At 52.3% G+C, this 19929-nt stretch overlaps 2 protein-coding genes across 6 annotated transcripts; one reads left to right on the forward strand and one right to left on the reverse strand.

The window, feature by feature from the left end:
* Positions 1–575: 575 nt before the first annotated feature.
* On the reverse strand, positions 576–1340 carry Lrrc3c (leucine rich repeat containing 3C). Its single transcript, XM_075942278.1, has one exon. The coding sequence runs from the start codon at positions 1338–1340 to the stop codon at positions 576–578; it is 765 nt and encodes a 254-aa protein (XP_075798393.1).
* A 12424-nt stretch (positions 1341–13764) lies between these two features.
* Ormdl3 (ORMDL sphingolipid biosynthesis regulator 3) lies at positions 13765–19660 on the forward strand. Of its 5 annotated transcripts, none has more exons than XM_075990821.1 (4): positions 13765–13897; positions 16948–17146; positions 17826–17977; positions 18199–19660. In XM_075990821.1, exons 2-4 carry the CDS (start codon positions 16973–16975, stop codon positions 18332–18334), a joined length of 462 nt encoding a protein of 153 aa, XP_075846936.1. In that variant the 5' UTR covers positions 13765–13897; positions 16948–16972; the 3' UTR covers positions 18335–19660. The 5 variants fall into 5 exon arrangements, with proteins under 5 accessions (XP_075846936.1, XP_075846937.1, XP_075846939.1 ...); XM_075990822.1 differs by having other exon boundaries at positions 16953–17146; XM_075990824.1 differs by having other exon boundaries at positions 13770–14029.
* Positions 19661–19929: the final 269 nt, after the last annotated feature.

Here is a 19929-nt window from a genome sequence, read left to right on the forward strand (position 1 = left end):
GTTTGATGACATTAAATGCCTTCCTCAATTGCTTTCCCCGTGATTTCAGGCCAGTGTCCAGTTGCCTCCTGAGCCTGGAGCTTCCTGTTGGCTAGGCTGACCGGCCAATGAGCTCCAGGGATCTGTTTGTCTCTCTCCCACCCCTAGCTCTGGGGTTACAGGCACCCCATCCTGTGCCCAGCTTTTAAGTGGGTACCAGAGAGCTGAGCTCAGGTCCTCATGCAGGATAGATTCTTCACTGACTGAACCATCTCCCCAGCCCCCCTCAAAGCCATCTTTGGAGTCATTACCCACATCTGTATGGCCAGGCCTCTATGGTCACCTGTAGCTTGCCAGGCTCAAGCTTTTCCCGTATGCTCCTAAGCTGTTGTCTTCTCCCTCTGAGTTGCTGCCAACTGAGATGGTTGTTTATTCTGCCGTCCCCCACCTCCGCCCTCACAACCCCCACACAAGAGTGTACCAATGAAGGTATTGAGGAGGTCAGGAAAGGATAGAGGGCAGATGGGACAAGGGATGTGGTAGCGGTAGAAGAAAGGCTAGTGCATAGGACCAAGAGCACAGAGCGCTGCCGGTCATCAGACCATGGTGCTGAGGATAGAGGAGTCCTCTGAGCGCACGGGCTGCGCAGGAGCCCGCTTGAGCGGGCGCCGGGTCTCGTCCCGGTTCTGCCACACATAGTGAATCAGATAAGCCGCTACCAGTGTCAGCCAGCCCCCCATGGTAACCAGGAGGGCTACATCAGTGTTCCTTCGGGTCCCACCTCGTCCGGTGCCACACAGTTCTTCCTCCCTAGTCAGCAGAAGGAACTCCTGTCCCACGAGATCTGGTCGGGCTCCTGGACCACACACGATGCCTGTCCCAGAGCCTGGAGCTAACCTCACCTGCCTGAGCACTTCCTGTAGGGCACAGTCGCAGCGCCATGGGTTGGCAGACAGGTTCACTTGGATCTGCAGCCCCATGAAGGCTGCCACAGGCACGGATGCTAGCTGGTTGGCAGAGAGGTCAAGGTGGCGCAGAGTACCCTCTAGGCCCTGGAAAGCAGCCCCTGAGAGGTGGACAAGGACATTATGAGACAGGTCTAATTCCTCCAGGACAGGCAAGTGCTGGAAGGCACCTGCTGGCACTGATGCCAGTTGGTTGGCATCCAGGTAAAGCTTTCGGGTATTGTTGGGGATGCCACTGGGCACCACACTCAGGCCAGCCTGGCTGCAGCGGAATGTCTGTTCGCCAGCTTCTTCCGCTATGTAGCAACCCTGGGGCATTGCCCCAGGGCTGGGCACAGAACCCCCTGTGCTTATCACCAGCAGGAAGGGCAGGAGGCCAGGAGCTAGTAGGAGCATGTTCACAGATAAACATAATCCTTGAGTGGAGGAGAATCTGGGCAACAGACGAGCCTAGGAAGAAAGACCAGAGTTAGGATACTAAGTCCCCCTGAAGCTCTCTCCAGCTGGGGTCCCTTGGTGGTGTCTCTTTGGGCCAGGACCTCTCCTTTGGGGGCTTTCAGCCCTAGGTCTGTCTGTTGTCTGTTTTCGACAGGCTTCTAGGGGAAAGAATCCCTTAGGCTTGAAGCTTTTAGGTTCTGTTGATTCTAGGTTAGTCTATGAGGTCCCTTTGTCTCTTTGCCCTGTTGAAATGATCCTGGCAGGTTCCGAACTATTTCTTCCGTTTTTATATTCCTCTCACTTCTTGAAATAAATATTTCTGTCCTCCACGTACCTGTGCGTCTGCCAGGGAGCCCAGGCAAACACCAGGGGGTCTGGATGGCACTAATGTAAAGACCAGAGGGGCAGATTAGTGATGGGCCTCCAGAGTGTTCAGCCAGACTGTTCAAGCAGGTAACAGGTACTCGTGGTCCCACCTTCTACTCTCATCAGCCCCCTTTTCTGGAAGCATCCACCCTCTGCCTTCCCCAGCTCTGTGCTCATGGTCCTGCTCATCTTCCCTCCTCTCCCTTTCCTTCCTGCCTCTTGCCCCGGTTGGTGGCAGAGTCCTCTCTCCTGTGCTGTTACCTTTCTCCCTGGAAGTAGTCCCCCTGCCAGTGGGCTCTGGAGACCCGCTTCCTCCTTCAGAAGTCCTGTTTGCTTGCTGCGGCTGGAAGCTGCGACCTGGGGCCCACGCGTATAGAGTTTCCTGGCGTGTGACTCTGGGCCCCAGGTGTCAGATACCTGAGCCATGGCCTGGCCAGGCAATGCCAAGAGAGAGCAGATCCCAGACCCTGATGAACTGTGTGTGGGAGGACGGGCCTGGATTCCACTCCTTGCCTTAGGCTTTCCTCCCACAACTGGGTGCTTGCTTCCTTCTATCTGCTGCTGAAAACTGCCTTCCGGAGTCTCCTTTCCTCGTCCAGAGCCTGGCTGGCCAAAAGGATGGCTGCTTGGTTGAACCCTGCAATTCCACTTCAGCAGCTTGCAACTCAAGCCTTCCCCACTGTTCTGTATTCTCTGTAGGCCTCATGGGCCTTTTGTTAGCCAACATCCCTCGGTCTTTTCCTCGGGCCAACCCTCTTGACTGCCAGGGGGCGCTGTGGCTCAGTTTCAGTTTGCTGCTGTAGATGGTCATGCCAAGTCCGTCCCCCCCCCCCCCCCCCCCCCCCCCGACAGGGTTTCTCTGTAGCTTTTTGGTTCCTGTCCTGGAACTAGCTCTTGTAGACCAGGCTGGCCTCGAACTCACAGAGATCCGCCTGCCTCTGCCTCCCGAGTGCTGGGATTACAGGCGTGTGCCACCACCGCCTGGCTATGCCAGGCTTTTGAAGGTTCTTGAAGGCTCCTGAAGCCTGATGCAGTACCAGCCAATTTTTCTGTGTCGTGATGTTCTTGGGCTCTCAGGATGGCATTTTGAGTCCTTCTTCATGCCTGAGACCCAGAACTGGCTAGGATGACTTTTTATTTTTCAAGGGTCCCACCCCACACCATCTCCTCTCCTAATGTCCTCTGGGGAGTGGGAAGGAAGGACATGAGGCCACAGAGTGTTTGTTTGTTTATTTATTTATTATGTATACAATATTCTTTCTGCATGTATGCCTGAAGGCCAGAAGAGGGCACCAGACCTCATTTCAGATGGTTGTGAGCCACCATGTGGTTGCTGGGAATTGAACTCGGGACCTTTGGAAGAGCAGGCAATGCTCTTAACCGCTGAGCCATCTCTCCAGCCCTCACAGAGTGTTTTGTGTGTGTCTCTGAGTCCTTGTGTCTGAACAAAGGAAGATCATGGAGAGGCCCCATGAGGTGGAGTGAACAGGAGAGAGCTCGTGGAGGTGAAATGCAGATGCTCTCTTTCAGTCTGGCTTCATGGTTGCAACACTGAGACCGGTTTTCCTGCTCCACCTTACCTCCCGTGTTTGCAGAGGCAGGGGTGACCCCAAGTCATGGATATGGAGGTCTGTGTAGACCAGCAGTTCTCAACCTGTGGGTCACGACCCCTTTGGGGTTTCAAACGACCTTTTCACGGGAGTCATCTTAGACCATTGGAAAACACGGACATTTACATTATGATCCATAACAGCAGCAAAACTACAGTTACAAAGTAGCAACAAAAATAATTTTATGGCTGGGTCAGCCCAACCTGAAGAACCGTCTTAAAGGGTCGCAGCATTAGGAAGGTTGAGAACCACCGATGTAGAGGAGCCATCCAGTACCTTAGCTCATGGGCTTCTCCTGCATAGCTTTCTTGACCCTCATGGCCAGCTGACCACATTGCCGCCACCTCACAGCCTGGTCCCCTGTGGTGTCATCATAGCCACACCACCTCCTGTTTGGTGCAGGTGCTATAGTGACGCACGGAAGCTCAAAAGAAGGGACCATCCCGCTGAACCCCCTCAGCCTGCAGGAGCTCAAAAGAAGGGACCATCCCGCTGAACCCCCTCAGCCTGCAGGAGCTCAAAAGAAGGGACCATCCCGCTGAACCCCCTCAGCCTGCAGGAACTCAAAAGAAGGGACCATCCCGCTGAACCCCCTCAGCCTGCAGGAGCTCAAAAGAAGGGACCATCCCGCTGAACCCCCTCAGCCTGCAGGAACTCAAAAGAAGGGACCATCCAGCTGAACCCCCTCAGCCTGCAGGAGCTCAAAAGAAGGGACCATCCCGCTGAACCCCCTCAGCCTGCAGGAGCTCAAAAGAAGGGACCATCCAGCTGAACCCCCTCAGCCTGGAGGAGCTCAAAAGAAGGGACCATCCAGCTGAACCCCCTCAGCCTGGAGGAGCTCAAAAGAAGGGACCATCCTGCTGAACCCCCTCAGCCTGGAGGAGCTCAAAAGAAGGGACCATCCCGCTGAACCCCCTCAGCCTGCAGGCAGGTAAAACATGTTGGCCCAAAACATGACTAGACTTGTATTATGGCAGTGACCAATCAAAGACCACAACCCAATTGCATCCTTCTCCAATTTCTCCAGCCACTTCCTGTTTCTGTTGGTATCTCTCTCACCCCCATGCCACACTTAAGTATTCGATGCTCCTTTGACCATCAGTGATCTTGTGCGGAACTAACTTTCTGGTTCGCTCCCATTAGGGTGGAAGAAAAGAGGAATGTGGGGTGTCACAGAGTAGGGGAGACATGAGAAGTACTCTAAGGAGGACAAAGTCAGACTACAGATCTTCCTGAAAAGAAAAACTTACTGGGTTATTATTATCATTATTATTATTATTATTATTTTTGTTTAAGACAAGGTTTCTCTATGTAGCCTTGGCTGTTCTGGGACTTGCTTTGTAGACCGGGTTGACCTTGAACTCAGAAATCCGCCTGCCTCTGCCTCCAGAGTGCTTGGATTAAAGGCGTGCGCCACCATGCCCAGCCAATTATTATTATTATTATTGAGACACTGTCTCACTACGTAGCTCAGACTGGCCACAGAGTCACTATGCAGCCCGGGCTGGTCTTGGACTCACACTTCTACTCCCTTAGCCTCCCAGACCTTGCTAGATTTTGTATGAGTGCGTGTTTGATCAGGACCAGACACATAGCTGTAGAGTCTGGTGCACAATGAAATGTGGGGCCTTTGTTTGAAAACGTAAGAATTTCATGGTAGTATAGAGTTTAAGACCCAGCCCGAGGTTTCTCCCAGCATTGATGTGGGCTTTCCTAGAACTATGAACGTTACATGTCATAAGACTGCTCTTGTGACTTTGGACCAAGCAGTTTCAGAAGCGTGGTGGAGTTAGGACCAGATGGTAGGATACCAGCTGTCATCACCTCTGGGGATGTACTCACCTCTGACTCAGTCTTGTGATGTCAGCAGGGGCATTTCTCAGCTTCACATCTGTCTGAAGAATAAGATTATATATATATTTCCATTTTTTCTGTGTGGGTGGGATGCTTTTCTATGTGGGTGGGTTGCTTTTCACTAAGGCTAGACAGACATTCTGCCACGGAATGCATGGGAGTGCATTTGCGAACCTTTCCATTCTGCTGTTCTCTCGCCCCAGCAGGGAGGTTAGTCAAGGCCCAAGGGTTGAGCTTGGTTGTTTCTGGAGTTATCTTCTTGGACTAGGGCATCTGGCACACCAGAGTGAGACTGGGCTGCCTCACACACACAGGCAGCTGGCAGTCTGCCCGCAGGAGGGGCCTCCAGGAGCTGCGGCTGTGCTTTATAAAGAGAGGCCAAGTACAGCGCTCAAGAGATGAGCGATCTGAGGGGAGAAGAAACTGCAGTTAGGACGGTGTTCACTACCGCACGTAGACTAATAGAGATTAGAGGAGAAAAAGTTTAGCAGAAATAAGCAAATCTCTGTGAGTTCGAGGCCACCCTGGTCTACAGAGCTGGTTCTAGGATAGCCAAGGCTATTGCTACACAGTGAAACCCTGTCTCAAAAAAATTCAGCCGGGCGGTGGTGGCGCACGCCTTTAATCCCAGCACTTGGGAGGCAGAGGCAGGCAGATCTCTGTGAGTTCGAGACCAGCCTGGTCTACAAGAGCTAGTTCCAGGACAGGCTCCAAAACCACAGAGAAACCATGTCTCGAAAAACAAAACAAAACAAAAAAATTCATTCCAGGGGTTAATCTGGAGCAAGTACATTAAAATCTTCGTGCAGCCGGGTGGTGGTGGCACACGCCTTTAATCCCAGCACTTGGGAAGCAGAGGCAGGCGGATCTCTGTGAGTTCGAGGCCAGCCTGGTCTACAAGAGCTAGTTCCAGGACAGGAACCAAAAGCTACAGGAGAAACCCTGTCTCAAAAATCCAAAAAAAAAAAATCTTCATGCATTGATTCTAGGCACTAGTATGTTTCCAGTTTTGTCCAGGAATTTCTAATGTGAGCCTACAATAAGACTTATCAGTTTAGGAGATGCAGACATGTTGACACATGTCTTCTCCATACATTAGTCTAATGTCTGCCTTGACTGACATGTGTATAAGGAACTTGAAGCACAGACAAAATATGTAGCAGGACCTGGTGGCTTCCATCTTGGTAACTAGACTCCACCCCCTTCTGTATTGGCCACACGGATTTGGGAGAGTATGTGGATACTGAGTCTCTGATGACGGAGCGTGATTGGTCCTTCAGACACCTCAGATTCTGTGGCTCACCTTTCCCACTCCTTAGCAGCTAGAAATGGTCCAGATTCCAGCTAATGACTTCTCAGGGGTTGGCTAAAGTATTTTCCGGGATAGTCTTTAACTTGTTCATAAGAGAGAATGGGGCCAGTCCCTTCATGCCGCTATGCTTTGAACGGGGAGGGGCAGTCTGGCCGTCTTCTCACCATGGGGCAATAGAGCAGAGGAACAACCTCAGTGGGGTGTTGGCCTGGGCACCATTGGGTCAGTCAGCAGCCTTACAGGGGGCACAGAGGGCTTTGGGCTCACAGACAAGCACCAGGGAACCTGGGATGTTAAGCAAAATGGGTTGTTCCTCCAAGGGAAGGGATACAGAGCCTGTTATCCATCCAGAAGGCCATAGGGGACATGCTTTCTAGCCTGGTGACCTTTGCACTCTGTGTGACTAGACACTTTTCTGGTACTGGACCCTCCCTTAGATCCTTATCATAAATTTGTTCTTCTTAGTCAAGCTGTAGAATCCATCTTTATGGACTTTACAAAGAGTTTCCATGTAGACATGTCGGATCTGTATTTAGCTTACTTTGTTCCTCAAGGAGATAATTTATGTATGCTTTGTTGTGCATACGGGATCAAGTTAATTATGACCAGAATACTTTCCACCCAATTGTGCAGTGCAGAAAAATGCCTGAAATAAACCATTTGGAGTCAGACTACCAAAGTTTGAAACGACACTGGCTTCTGAGTTGTGTTAAGCTGAACTGTCTTCTTGCCTCCTTTGGCTGTCTCTCTGCTTCCTGTGAAGGTTACAAAGACAGCCCACCTCCCCTTGCACCTCCCTTCACCAGGTGGGATGATAAGCCCCTCCTTTAATGTAGCTACATAATAGGATACTGGCAGCTTTGAAAACAACTGGTGTGGATAAAGGAAAATATAATATGAGATATATAATGGAGGGTTTTTTTTGCTATGAAGAAGAGTAAAATTATGCCATTTACATAAAAATGGATTGATGGAGAACCTCCTTCAGCCAATAATCTTTCAGAGGCTGGATTGGATTAGGGTGTGACTTTGGGGTACCCAGAGAAAAACCGCCAGCCTGCCCAGGGCGCTCTCTCTGGTTCCGCATTACACACCTGAGGTTGGACTTCTCATTCCTGTTCTGTGAGTTTGCCCTTTATAATAAAGCATTATAACTGAAATCTTTTGGAGTTAGCTTGGGATTATTTGATTCACGTCCTCACCCCCCTTTTCAGTAACAATGGATATAACTAGAGATCATTATGTTGAGCATATAAGACTCAGAAAAGTAATTATCGAATTCTTTCTCTCATGCAAAATCCATACACACACACACACACACACACACACACACACACGAGAGAGAGAGAGAGAGAGAGAGAGAGAGAGAGAGAGAGAGAGAGAGAGAGAGAAGAGCTGGGGGGGGGAGACACCTTTTGGTATTTATTAAGTTACATATCAAAAGGTTGCTTGCTATAAAACCTTCTCTCTTGCTGGGCGGTGGTGGCAAGTGCTTTTAATCCCAGCACTCGGGAGGCAGAGGCGAGTGGATCTCTGTGAGTTCAAGGTCAGCCTGGTCTACAAAGTGAGTTCCTGGACAGCCAGGACTGTTACACAGAGAAACCCTGTCTCGAAAGACAAAACAAAACAAACAAAAAACCCAGAAAACCTCTCTCTCTCCCAGTGAGTGAGACAATGAGGGGACTCCAGAGAGACTTAGCTGGCATTATAATCCTTGAACTATACCTGGTAAAGCGGCAGCAGGAGTGACCAGGGCAGCACAGGATCTACTAATGCCCTTTCCCTGTAAATGGAGGTCCAGGTGAGGCTCATGGGAAACTGGAGGTCTCAGCTGGGAAGGGAGAATGGTTTTCAGAGCTTGGTAACTGTGCTGGATTTCCTGCTGCACTGTTGTGTAGACATCTGGGTCGAGGGGATCCTGGGATTTCCTGTTGCTTGTTGTATAGACATCTGGGTTGAGGGGATCCTGGGATTTCCTGCTGCACTGTTGTGTAGACATCTGGGTCAAGGGGATCCTGGGATTTCCTGCTGCATGTTGTGTAGACATCTGGGTCGAGGGGATCCTGGGATTCTGCTGCACTGTTGTGTAGACATCTGGGTCGAGGGGATCCTGGGATTTCTTGCTGCTTGTTGTGTAGACATCTGGGTTGAGGGGATCCTTTTCCTTTCTGTGTCCCTAAGACTTTCCTTGCCCTCGTCTTCGTCCTTCTTTTTTCTTCAAGATGGGGCTTCACTGTGTAGCCCTGGCTGTCCTGGATCTCACTCTGTAGACCAGGCTAGCCTTGAAGAACTAACAGAGACCTGCCTGTAGACCAGGCTGGCCTTGAACTAACAGAGATCTGCCTGTCTATTCCCCCTGAGTGTTAGAATTAAAGGCTCGCACCACCATCAGCCCTGGAATTTTTCCTCATCTTTCTATCCTGCCTCAGTGTGGCTCTCCTAGGGGGTAGGCTTCACTCTCCTGTCCTGAGGAACCCAGAGGGTGGAGTAGCTGCATCACCTGGGCGATGGGGCCGGCCTCACAGCGAGGATAACAGCTGAGTGAGGCTTTAGTGTGACTCGGGGTCTGTTAGATGGAGGCAGAGGAGAGGGATCAGAGATTGAGGCAAAATCAAGAGAGTGCAGATGTGTTCTGGGAATGAAAGCCCTAATGGGCGGGCGACTGAGTTCTATGGTTTGTGTGCAGAAACACACTCCATTTGTCAGCTCTCCACATGCGTTAAACTTGGAGCGAGCAGCCTAAGCTGGGACGCTGGGTCACCAGTCTGCACACATCAAGTCCTTTGCCTTGGAAGTATACCTAGTGCCCAGCAACTCTTGTTGAGATCTTTCCTACAAAAGGGGCTGGCCTCAGGCAGGGGGAGGAGTGGTCTGGGAGTGGAGGCCACCCAGAATTTCTAGCTAGGTGAGGCCTGCTAGGAGCAGGAACTCAGTCGGGAGGACCTAGTTATTGCCTGGCCTCTGGCTCTGCAAGCTCTCTGGTGTTCTCAATTGCTTTCGTTCTTGAGAACTAACGTCGGTGCGCCACAACTAGGAATATGCAGACAAGTATCTTTCCGCCCTTGGTTCCCAGAGGGAGGGGTTCCGGTTCCCAGGTACTGACTAGGGGCCCGGAAGCCTGGCCAGGCTAGTCTTTGGCCTTTGCAGCCCACGATAGCCAACTGTCCAGGTTCCATTCTTCCTGGTCCTGGATGTCCAAACAAAAGCACAAACACAACTGCACATCGCTCTTTCCTTCCTTGAATTCCTGAAGGAAGCAGAGGGCAAGGTGGGGAGGGGCAGGGGAAGGGGTGGCATTTGTGGCCCAGTTGACAGGACAGGACATATGGGTCTCCACGTCCCAATGGCTCTCTTCCCAGCATCTGCTGTGGCTTTTTTTCCCAAAGAATGTGCTCTCTGTCTACCATCGTATGTATAGGTGGCCAGCTTGGTCAACTATGTGTGTCTGTCACAAGCAGGACCTCCCCAGCCCCAGATGGAATCACCCCAAGGCTGGGGAATGTGTGCCCCACAGCTTACTGTGCAGCCTGCACAGGACAGGGAGAACTTGTGATATTTAAAAAACTCATTTCATAAAATATTTAAAAGTACTATCACATTACATAGGGCTTGAAACTGGAGAATGAAAAGATCACCCCGAGTCCGTCCGTCCTAATACAAGGGCTCTTTCCTTTCGTTGACTTTCCATAGCCTAGGAAAGGCCTCAGCATCATTCTGACCTGGAATAGATTAGTTAGATCTGCACTGAGCACTTAGCTGTGTGCCAGGGACAGTCCCAGGTACTGTACATACTCTGTGGATCTCAGCGAACGAGGTGGAGCGAACATTGCTGTTTCTGTGCAGAAACGAGAGGTTCTGAGACTTAAGATCCCAGAGCTGGTAGCTGGAGGAGCAGAGAGCTGAGCGGAATGCCAGATCACCACCCTTGTTTTGCTTAGCGTATGCACAGGCTCATACGAAATCCTTTTATTATGGGCACTTTCAAACACCCAAATAGAGAAAATAGCATGAGGAACCTCATGTCCCTATCACTCAGTTTTAATAGTTATCAGCTTATGGCTGCTTATTTTCCCACGTCTTCAGTCCATATCATTTTGTAGTAAATCCAGGTATTGTGTCATTCCATCCACAAGCACTTTAGAATATATCTGTCTCTGGTCTTTTGTAGTGCCTGCACTACAGGATGGTATGCAAGCCGGGAACTAAGCTGGTGACTTAAACACACAGACACACACACACACACAGACACGGGGACTCGGGTCATCCTTGATACAAGAATGCCAAGCATGCCCCCTTTATTGTACTCAGGGGCAGCTTCTATAGGGCTCTGGCCACGCCCCCAGACCTCGGGATCTTTCGGCTGCAGTCTCATCAGAACCCACTCCCCTGCCATCAGGGTCTCGTGCTCAGAGCAGCTGCCGGCTGCTCAGAGCAGAGGAAAATAAGTTGTTTACAAGAAATTCAAGGTCTGGTGGTCCACAGTCCCCAACAGGTTTTTTTTGTTTGTTTTTGAGACAGGGTCTCTCTAGACACTCTCTCTACTTAGCTTGGCTGTCCTTGAACTCACCATATAGACCAGGCTGGTCTCAAACTCACAGAGATCTGCCTGCCTCTGCCTCCTGAGTGCTGGGATTCATAGAGCCTTGCTATGTGGCCCAGGTTGTGTCCCTGCTTCCCAGAATGCTGGGATGACAGGTGCAGCTCACAGCGCCTGTCTGCGCTCTGTGTGCTATCATACAGTTTGTGAGCTTTGGGCAAGGGGCTGGAGGTTGAAACATACACAGACAGACAGACAGACAGACAGAGACAGAGACACGGACCTGTAAGCACTGGTATGAAGCCCTTTATTCAATAGCACCATGGAGGCTTATATACCCAACAGTCAGGAGGGCCAACAGGTGAAAACCTTATCCTCTGATCCTCAAGGCCAAGGCAACACGTGCTCATGAAGCAGAGCTGGTAAACAACTTTGACACAGCTTTCAGTAACTCACATCAGAAGGAAAGTAAGGATCGCTAGCAGGGAAGAGCAGCTGGAGGCCTGGACTCTAAATGGTCCCAACAGACAGGCACTCAGCACCAGGTCCATGTTTCCCTTGATCTAGCCTTTGTTGATATACCCGAGAAATGCTTCGTCTCTTCCTTATCTTTTCGTATAACCTGGCAACTGTTTCCCCATGCTGCCACGTAGTTTCTACAACCATAAACGGTTTCATATTTTTCTATCCCTTGTGGATAGAATGTTCACTCTTTTCTTGGGCACTTAGGTTGCTCTCAGGGTTGGACTACTATAGACATTTCCGGGATATACGGGCTCACACATGGAGTCTTGTCATGTACATGGGTTCACTTTCTTAGACTGTGCTATGGAAAGTACAATCATGCCTTCTAGGCATGGACAATTTCTTCCCTTGGCACACAGCGCCAATTGTTTGTCCACGGGTGTTGCATATTCCCTGGCACCACGAGAGCTGTCACTCTTCCCGAATAGTGCTCAGGCCAACAGAGCTAAAGGACCTTTGCTGAAGACTTGGTAATTCCGAAGGCAGTGAGTTAGAGATGATGACAGGAACGCCAGCTAACTCAAGTGGAATGTGCCCCACAACTTACCACAAGGCAGAAAGAGCTGGACCTTGGTCCATCTCCATTGTCAAAAGCAACGACTTGATAACAGGAGCTATTAATAGGCTGTGACATGTCCAGTGGCCTTGCCCATAGACTCGGCATTAGTCAGAGGGCCTTGCTGAGATGTAGACCCTGACCTTCAGAGTGATGTGAGAAAGCTGGCAAAGATCCAGAGAGCTCAACCAGCTTGATGGACAATGGGAGAACCCCAGAGAGAAATCAAAGCAATCAAGCAGGTTCACTTTGGAAAAAATGAACCGTTGTTTTGACTCTGCTGCTGAGCAGGTCTCTGCGAGGCATTTTCAACATCTAGGACGATTATTTAGCTGCCAGGATCTAAAGGGCCTCTGGCTCTGGAAATGCTTGAGAAGCTGCCTAACTCTGGGTAGGTCATATGCACACTCACTATTTCTCCCAGGGTTCCCACTCCAGCCTGGCAGCTCCCTGAGGATGGGTGGGTCGAAGGAAAATGCTCCCCCGGCTGTCTGGGCAAGCCTTCTCCTTCCTATCCCTGCATATTCAGTTCATGTGCATTTACAGCCGGCCAGGTTGGTATCTATTAACATCTGATCCTGCCATTCCTGCCTTGCCAGGACTTATGGGCACGGGACTTAGGAGAAGGGCGGGGGAAGTGGCCCTCTTGTTGACGTGGACATTGGGCGTGGCTCAGAAGAGCTTAAGACCTATTTAGTTCAGTTCCTACAATGTAATAGGTGCTTTATGTTACATTCTTTTGAAACATCAAAACCACCTTGGAGGTAGGTTTTCACAGCTGTGGAATTGAGATTAAGAGAGTAATTTGCCCAGGGTTACACTGCCAATAAAGGCGTACCTACATTCTATGTAGCTAGCAGTAAAATCTGTGCCCTTCTCTTCAGAGCTTCCAGACATGAAAATTGCAGGTCAGAGGCTCACTGCGTAAAGCCACCCATGCTAACCTGAGACAGAGACTTAAAGCTCCTTACTGTTCGTAAGGACCCTTCCTTTGGCACACATCCTATCTGATATCTGATACGGAGAGATCCCGGATGCGGCCAGACCCACATCAGCAAGGATTAAATGTAGCAACCAGGTAGACCAACGATGCCCACAGCCTCCCGTCTCTACCCTACAGACATGCAACCCAACCAAGGCTCTGAAAATGTGATCCCAAGTGGGGGCGGGTGGGTGGGTGGGTTCCTTCAGGGCAAAGGGCCGCCCTTCTTGGCTTCTAGAATCAGTCTGGGGCCTAGGCAGAGACGTTTCGCGGAAAAAACTCTGCACTTAAGGTTAGACTATCTCAGCAGGGCCTTACTGCAAGTTATTTAACTCTGAGTCTCTTGGTCTAAAAAACGAGAGCTTGGGCAAACCGCTCTTGCGTTTACTAGAAGGGCGCAGATGCAAAAGCTGGGATTGTTACACACCAAAGAGACTCCACCTGATCTCACTATTGCGTCAGGATGAGACGTTCTGCCGTGAGGCAGCTCAGAAGCTTGGGGTGAGCTCGGAGACTTAGCCCAGGGAAAAGCCTACAACTCCCAGGAGGCTCCGGGCGGGCGGCTGAAGAGGCAGTGTAGAAACTACACTTCCCAAGAGGCGCAACGTGTTTAGGCGCGTGGCAGTGACGTCACGGAGCCCGGCTCAGGGAGCTGATTCGGCCAGAGCTGCCAGCGGGGTGGCTACCGCTGCTGGTTTGTTACAGCTGCTGGAGCGGCCGCGGCCCGGGTTCTCGGGCTCCTCTCCCGGGCCCTCGACCTCCGGCCCCGCGCGGTGAGTCCTTACGGGCGGCCTCGGAGTGGTGAAGCCCGAAGGCTCCAGGGGTAGGAGAGGCGAGAGGGAAGGTTGCTGCTGAGGAGGCGTCCGCGCAGGAGACCTGAGCTGGGTTGGCTGGGGGTGGAGAGAGTGAGTGCATCAGCCGAAGGAGTTGGGAGCGGGAGGCCGGGGGTGGGGCGTCCGGGAGGAGAGCTTCAGCTGGGGGTGGGAGGCGGGGAACGGCTGGACTACAGGGATAAAGGTTTGGCTGCCTCCGGGGCTGAGTGAATGCGTGGAGATGGGGGTTGGGCCCCTAACCCTGCCAGGCTCCTAGGGCTTAGGTACCAGGCTGCGGAGCAGAGCGGCAGGCCCTATGGAAGGAGTTTCCTCGCTTCTGGTCAGTGGGGCTTCGCTTTCTTTCCACTCCCAAGGAGTCTGGGCCAGCAAGGACCGCCTTGGTCCTGCAGTTTGAGGGTGGGCCGAGGGGAAGAGACATATTGTCTGCTGCATGAACTCCCGGTTGGGATCCCTTGGGAACAAGTTTGCTGCGCAAAGGGCCAGCCTTCAGCTGGGGAGGGAATGGGAAGTGCTTACCGGATGGCCACGTTGGGGGATAATCTGGTTTTGGCATGAGTGACTGACAGACTGTCTGGGCCCAGACGGGAAAGGGGGAAAAAGCTGTAGCAAAAAAGTGGTTAGCAAAACGGAGTTGCTTCGGGCTTTCATTTGAGGCAGGTTATGAAACCACATCAGGGCCTGGTCCTGGCAGCCACCTGCCAGCTGTGGTAGCTGAAGTTTTCAGCCTGGCTGCCCCAGATCTTTCTGCCTCTGCCAGGCTCGTATTTCTTCACTTAGGGGAGAAAGGTCAGTTGTGTGCTGATGGAAGTGACATGTACACAGAGCCACATGAAAGTCTCAGAAGTGCTTTCTGGCTCCCAGTCTTTTTCTGAGGGGGGGGCATAGTGGGAGAGGGTGCAAGGGGTCTCTTGGTTTAAAGGGCATGGGCATCCAGGCTTGAGGAAGACGATTCCCATGGGGTCAGCTAGGCTTTGCTAAATGCCCTATTGAGCCAGAAAGGGGTGGAAGGTCTTCATATCCTGGGATTCAGCCAGACTTTTGGCACTCATGAGCAAAGTGAGTTCTGTCTGTGGCTGTGCCCCTGGAGGGCTGGCTTATGGGAAGGGGCAGCAGTTTCTGGGGCGATAACTCTCCTCTCCACCGTAATCATCTTTCAGAGACTGCACATCTCAGTCCCTGCCCCTCACGTGGAGGCTGTTACACAGCTGTCCCAGGGGCTGTGTTAGGGAAACTGAAGCACTAAGGTCTGGGAAGGTAAACAACTGGTTTTCTAGTTGTTTGGGTTTCTGTTGGGACCAATTATCCGCGTTAATGGGCCAGGGGTTTGGTCCCAGGGGTATGACCTCCACCAGGATGCACCCTAGGCCAACTCTCGGGTCTGTTTGTCGGGGAGCTGTTCTGTTTCCCGAGGTAGCTGAGAAAAGGAAACTTGCTTCCATTATACTTAAGGAACTTATCTGAGTGAATTCTGGCTCCTGTGGAGGAGGCTTGGCTGGAGTCCTAGCTGGGTGAGATAGCATCTGAGTCTGGGGGTGAGGTGATTGCAGCGGGATGAGGGAGCTGGTCTGGCGCTTCCAGACTATCGCTCTCTGCTACCCTTTTCTGTCCATCTTGAAAAGGTGGCATTGTTAAGCACATTGATGACCTTGGGTTCTTTACCAGGCAGGACCCTAAGCCAGGTAGGTAACCAAGCACACCGATGCCTTCTGCTCTGTCGGCAGAAATCTGGGGACAGCCAAGCTCCCAGGATAAGGGACAGACCATTCTCCCCTCTGGCCACTGTGGGTTGCTGCTACCATTGTTTTCTGGGTACTGAGGGCAACCCTTTTGGTTCCTCCTGCTGTAGAGCTTTTACCAGTGGAGCTGGGCAAGCAAAGGATGTTGTTAACTCACACCCACAAAGAGATCCAGGGAAGGGAGGCGAGGTCAGGTGGGGCCAAGAAGGGAGGAGGTAAGAGGGAAGCCACAGGTACTTTTGTATCCTTGGGAGGGGTAGGCTGATACGGGTCCCACATCCCACTTGTGGGAACTATGGATATTGGCTGTGTGCTCTGTCCTGTGTTTCTCCCTCTCTGGTGGGGTAAAGGGCTCTGGTCATTTGGCAGCCTAATGGTAGCACCCCACGAGAGTTAGCCTGAGCAGATGCCAAATGGATAAAACGTCCCAATGGATGGGTCATTGTGTGTCGAAATGTTAGGCTTGAGCCGGGCGGTGGTGGCGCACGCCTTTAATCCCAGCACTCGGGAGGCAGAGGCAGGCGGATCTCTGTGAGTTCGAGACCAGCCTGGTCTACAAGAGCTAGTTCCAGGACAGGCTCCAAAGCCACAAAGAAACCCTGTCTCAAAAAACCAAAAAATAAAAAAAAAATATTAAAAAAAAAAGAAATGTTAGGCTTGCTGTTTCTTTTCCCTCATCTCCTGGCCCTGTCAGTCCTCTTGCGCCTGGGCTTGAGGAAATCCAGGATTGGAAAAACAGGGGTGGCAGAAATAGTAGCCCTAGAGTACTTCATCCACTGCTGCCTGTGCCCACAGGCCTTGCCTGCTTTTGCTCCTTTGGGGAGGGGCTTAGCGTAGGGGATGTCTTCTATCAGCTCTCCAGTAAGAGCCAGCAGAGGTTATTCTGGAGAGTTCTGAGAGAGCAGCCTCTTATCCCACCCCAGCGGGAAGAGAGCCTCAGGGTATTCTAGGGGGTGAGTTGGGGAACGGACATTGATTTCTATAGTCTGGGCCAGGCATCTCTTGGTGACTTGTCCACCAAGACTTTGTCAGCATGTAGTCCCAGTGGATGGTACGCGTGACAGCTGGAGCTAATCCCATCCCAGCGATGTAATGGCTAGCGTTACATTCATGTGGACTTTCTCCAGCCTCTGAGCTGGAAGATTGAAACAGTGGCCGGTGGTGTGGTGTTCTCAGGGAACCTCTGTGGGGCTCTGGGTGTGAGGGGGCAGGGAAAGTGGTGTGACCTGTCTCACCTGTGTTGCTTGTTTGCAGAGCAGCAGTCGAGAGGGGTGGCAGGATGAATGTGGGCACGGCACACAGCGAGGTGAACCCCAACACGCGGGTGATGAACAGCCGCGGCATCTGGCTCTCGTACGTGCTGGCCATCGGGCTGCTTCATGTCGTGCTGCTGAGCATCCCCTTCGTGAGCGTCCCTGTCGTCTGGACCCTCACCAACCTCATCCACAACTTGGTGAGAGCCTGCTGACCATGTTCCTCCCACCATGTGGGCCGTTCAGTGCCTGAGCTGAGAGTCACTGGACGGACTCCTCAGGTCCTGTCAGCATCTGTCACCAGAGCCCAGGACCAGCTCGTGTCTCTGCCTTGCTCCCCCTTGTGGGCTGTAGTATGCCTACAAGAATGAAATCTACACCTCGTCTGTGTCTTCAGGAAGGGCTGGACTGGCTGGTGTGTGTGGAGGACGGCCAGCTGAGAGCTGAGTCCTTGTTGAGGCTCCCCAGGTCCCAGGAATCTAGTGCAGAAGCATTCCTTTCCCACGATAGGATCCCAAACCGTGTTCTTCTGACTCTCTGCTCCCTAAGACCTGCTGCCTTGTACCACACTTCAGCAAGCAGGTGTCTCATCCTTGCTACTTGGCTTGCTCCTTTTAGCTGGCATGTAGAGACCCAGTCGGACTGGAGGGCAGCATGTATGCCCATTATGTGGCTAACCCCTCCCCTTACGCAGTTCTCGTGTTCTCCCACCACTTGGGCTCCTGGGTGCCCTGTCATGTATTGAGTCTGCCTGCCTTTGCCACTGCGGCAGAGGAGGTGGCAGTCTACCCGGAGCTGCTTCCGTGTGTGACCGGTGGGGATGTCAGGCTAGGAGTTTACTTGCCTTTTGTATTTTCTGATGAAGGCCCCTCCTTTCAGGGCATGTACATCTTCCTGCACACGGTGAAAGGGACACCCTTCGAGACTCCAGACCAGGGCAAAGCCAGGTTGCTGACCCACTGGGAGCAGATGGACTATGGGGTCCAGTTCACAGCCTCTAGGAAGTTCTTGACCATCACACCGATTGTACTGTGAGTGCTCAGACTCCCCTCAACTCTGGTCTTTGGCGTAGGGATGAGCACAGGGAAGGAAGTGACGTATCCGGGGTCACCGTGGGCCTTGGGTCTCCCTGGCTCTGACTTTCCTCCTAGGCCTGGGGTATGCTGGGGGTAGGTCTGGAGGGCTTTGTTAGCTGGTGATTCTCGTCTCTCCACTTCCTATCCGGGACCCTTATTTTCATCTCCCCTCCCAGGTACTTCCTCACGAGCTTCTACACCAAGTATGACCAAGTCCATTTCATACTCAACACTGTCTCCTTGATGAGTGTGCTCATCCCCAAGCTGCCCCAGCTCCATGGAGTCCGCATTTTTGGAATCAATAAGTACTGAGGTTGCAGCCCCTTCCCCAGCCGGGTTGGCAGGGGAAGGGTAGAAGACCTTTGCTGTGATGCTGAAGACAGGAGTCTCTGGACACTGCCAGAGATGGGGGTGCGCCCTGGGCCTGGCTTCCCCCTCGCTTCCCCAGTAGCCGACTTGGAGTAGCTTGTAGTGGGGTTAGGGTGGGGCCCTTGGGCTCTAACCCATTCTGAAGTTTTTGATCTTTTCCTTTTGCCTTTTGAATAGAGATGCCATGGGGGTGGTCATGAAAGGGGCTGGGCTTTCCGACTGACCGTGGACCTGAGAAGTTGGTACAGGAAGCCAGGAAAAACCCCTGTTGGTTTGTCTGCCTTCAGGCAGTCATAGCACTTTAACCTCTGAGAAGGGGCGGAGGGACGGTACGGCTGGCTTCTGCATTGTCTCACTTTTGTCGCTTGGAAGTGCACACTGCTGTGCTGCCTCTGCCCTCCAGGTAGAGCAGTCAGACTTCATTGACGTCCTTGTAAGATGGGGTTGGGGGACACCTGGTGTAGAAGTGGGGGCCAGGATGCTGCCGCCCTGGTCCTGGGGAGAGGGGAGCTCTGAGCAGGGGTAGGGTGGGGTCTTAGAATGGTCAAGAGAACAGCAGCTGATATGGATTAGTGTAAAAAGAGGGTCTGGGAGGAGAAGCCAGACCCAGCCTCCTCTGGGTGTGGGCTGAAAGGATTCATTTACTCACAGAATGATGGTGATGGGAGGGTGTTGGAGCTCCTGGCCTGGTATGAGGGTGTGCACAGGCTGGAAGAGGGAGGCCTGTGTGTCCTCAGAAGCACAGGTCCAATTTGAGGCTTCCCTTAGCAGTGTATGAGGAAGCTTCAGGGCGCAGCTCTTTTCAGCCCTTCAGCTCGTATTCCCATTGAGATTGTGCCGGGGCAGTGCCTCTTGTGTGGCATGCATGTGAGGGGCCGGTAGGCCACCTCCACATGAGGTCAGTGGGCTCCACAATGCTGTGGGGTCCTTGTCCAAACAGGGCACTAGTAGGGACAGCTGCAGGCACTGTCTCCTCAGCCCAAAGAGAGGTGGGTCACAGAGCCTGACACTAAGCTGAGAGGGGCTGTCTTCTCCCCTCGCTGGTTCGATTGGGGCATGTTCCTTTGGAAAGATGTGGGTGCTTGAGCCCTCTGCCAGGGGCTGGAGGGAAGTCACGCACCCCGTTTTCTTCCCCTCACCCTCATTCTCAACCCCGTGTATCATAGGGAACTTTCACCTTCTGGTCTTTCTAAGCGGAGTGTGAATAGGATTTTTATGCCCTTTGTACAGTATTCTGAAAGAGAAAATAAAGTGCAACGTGTTCTGGTAGCATCGTGTCTGGACTCTGCTTCCCGTTGGCCTTGGGGATCGGCTGGCAGTGTGGGCAGCAGCTCTTGCCTGGCAGTGGTGGAGACTCTCGGGTGGCCCGGGGAGAAAGCCAGAGTGGGTGTGAGGAAGCTGGAGAAGGCCCTGGAAAGTTGTGCCTCCTGCTGTTCCGCTGATCTGAGCCTCTGACTTCACAGGCCTGGCTGGGGGAATTGGGTCGGGGGTTACTACTGGTGCTCTGATCTTGTCTATCCGTCCTCACTTCTCCGTTG

This window comes from Microtus pennsylvanicus, chromosome 11 (genome assembly GCF_037038515.1).
Source record: "Microtus pennsylvanicus isolate mMicPen1 chromosome 11, mMicPen1.hap1, whole genome shotgun sequence".
NCBI classification, from domain to species: Eukaryota; Metazoa; Chordata; class Mammalia; order Rodentia; family Cricetidae; genus Microtus; species Microtus pennsylvanicus.

What these genes read in the sequence shown, in the direction of transcription:
- Lrrc3c (XM_075942278.1), bottom strand. Translation starts at nt 1,340, where the DNA reads ATGCTCCTACTAGCTCCTGGCCTCCTGCCCTTCCTGCTGGTGATAAGC.
- Ormdl3 (XM_075990819.1), top strand. Translation starts at nt 14,168, where the DNA reads ATGCGTGGAGATGGGGGTTGGGCCCCTAACCCTGCCAGGCTCCTAGGG. An exon ending in AAGGAGTTTCCTCGCTTCTG is followed by an intron (nt 14,277 to 16,952) that starts GTCAGTGGGGCT and finishes TTTGCAGAGCAG; the next exon opens with CAGTCGAGAGGGGTGGCAGG. An exon ending in CCAACCTCATCCACAACTTG is followed by an intron (nt 17,147 to 17,825) that starts GTGAGAGCCTGC and finishes CCCTCCTTTCAG; the next exon opens with GGCATGTACATCTTCCTGCA.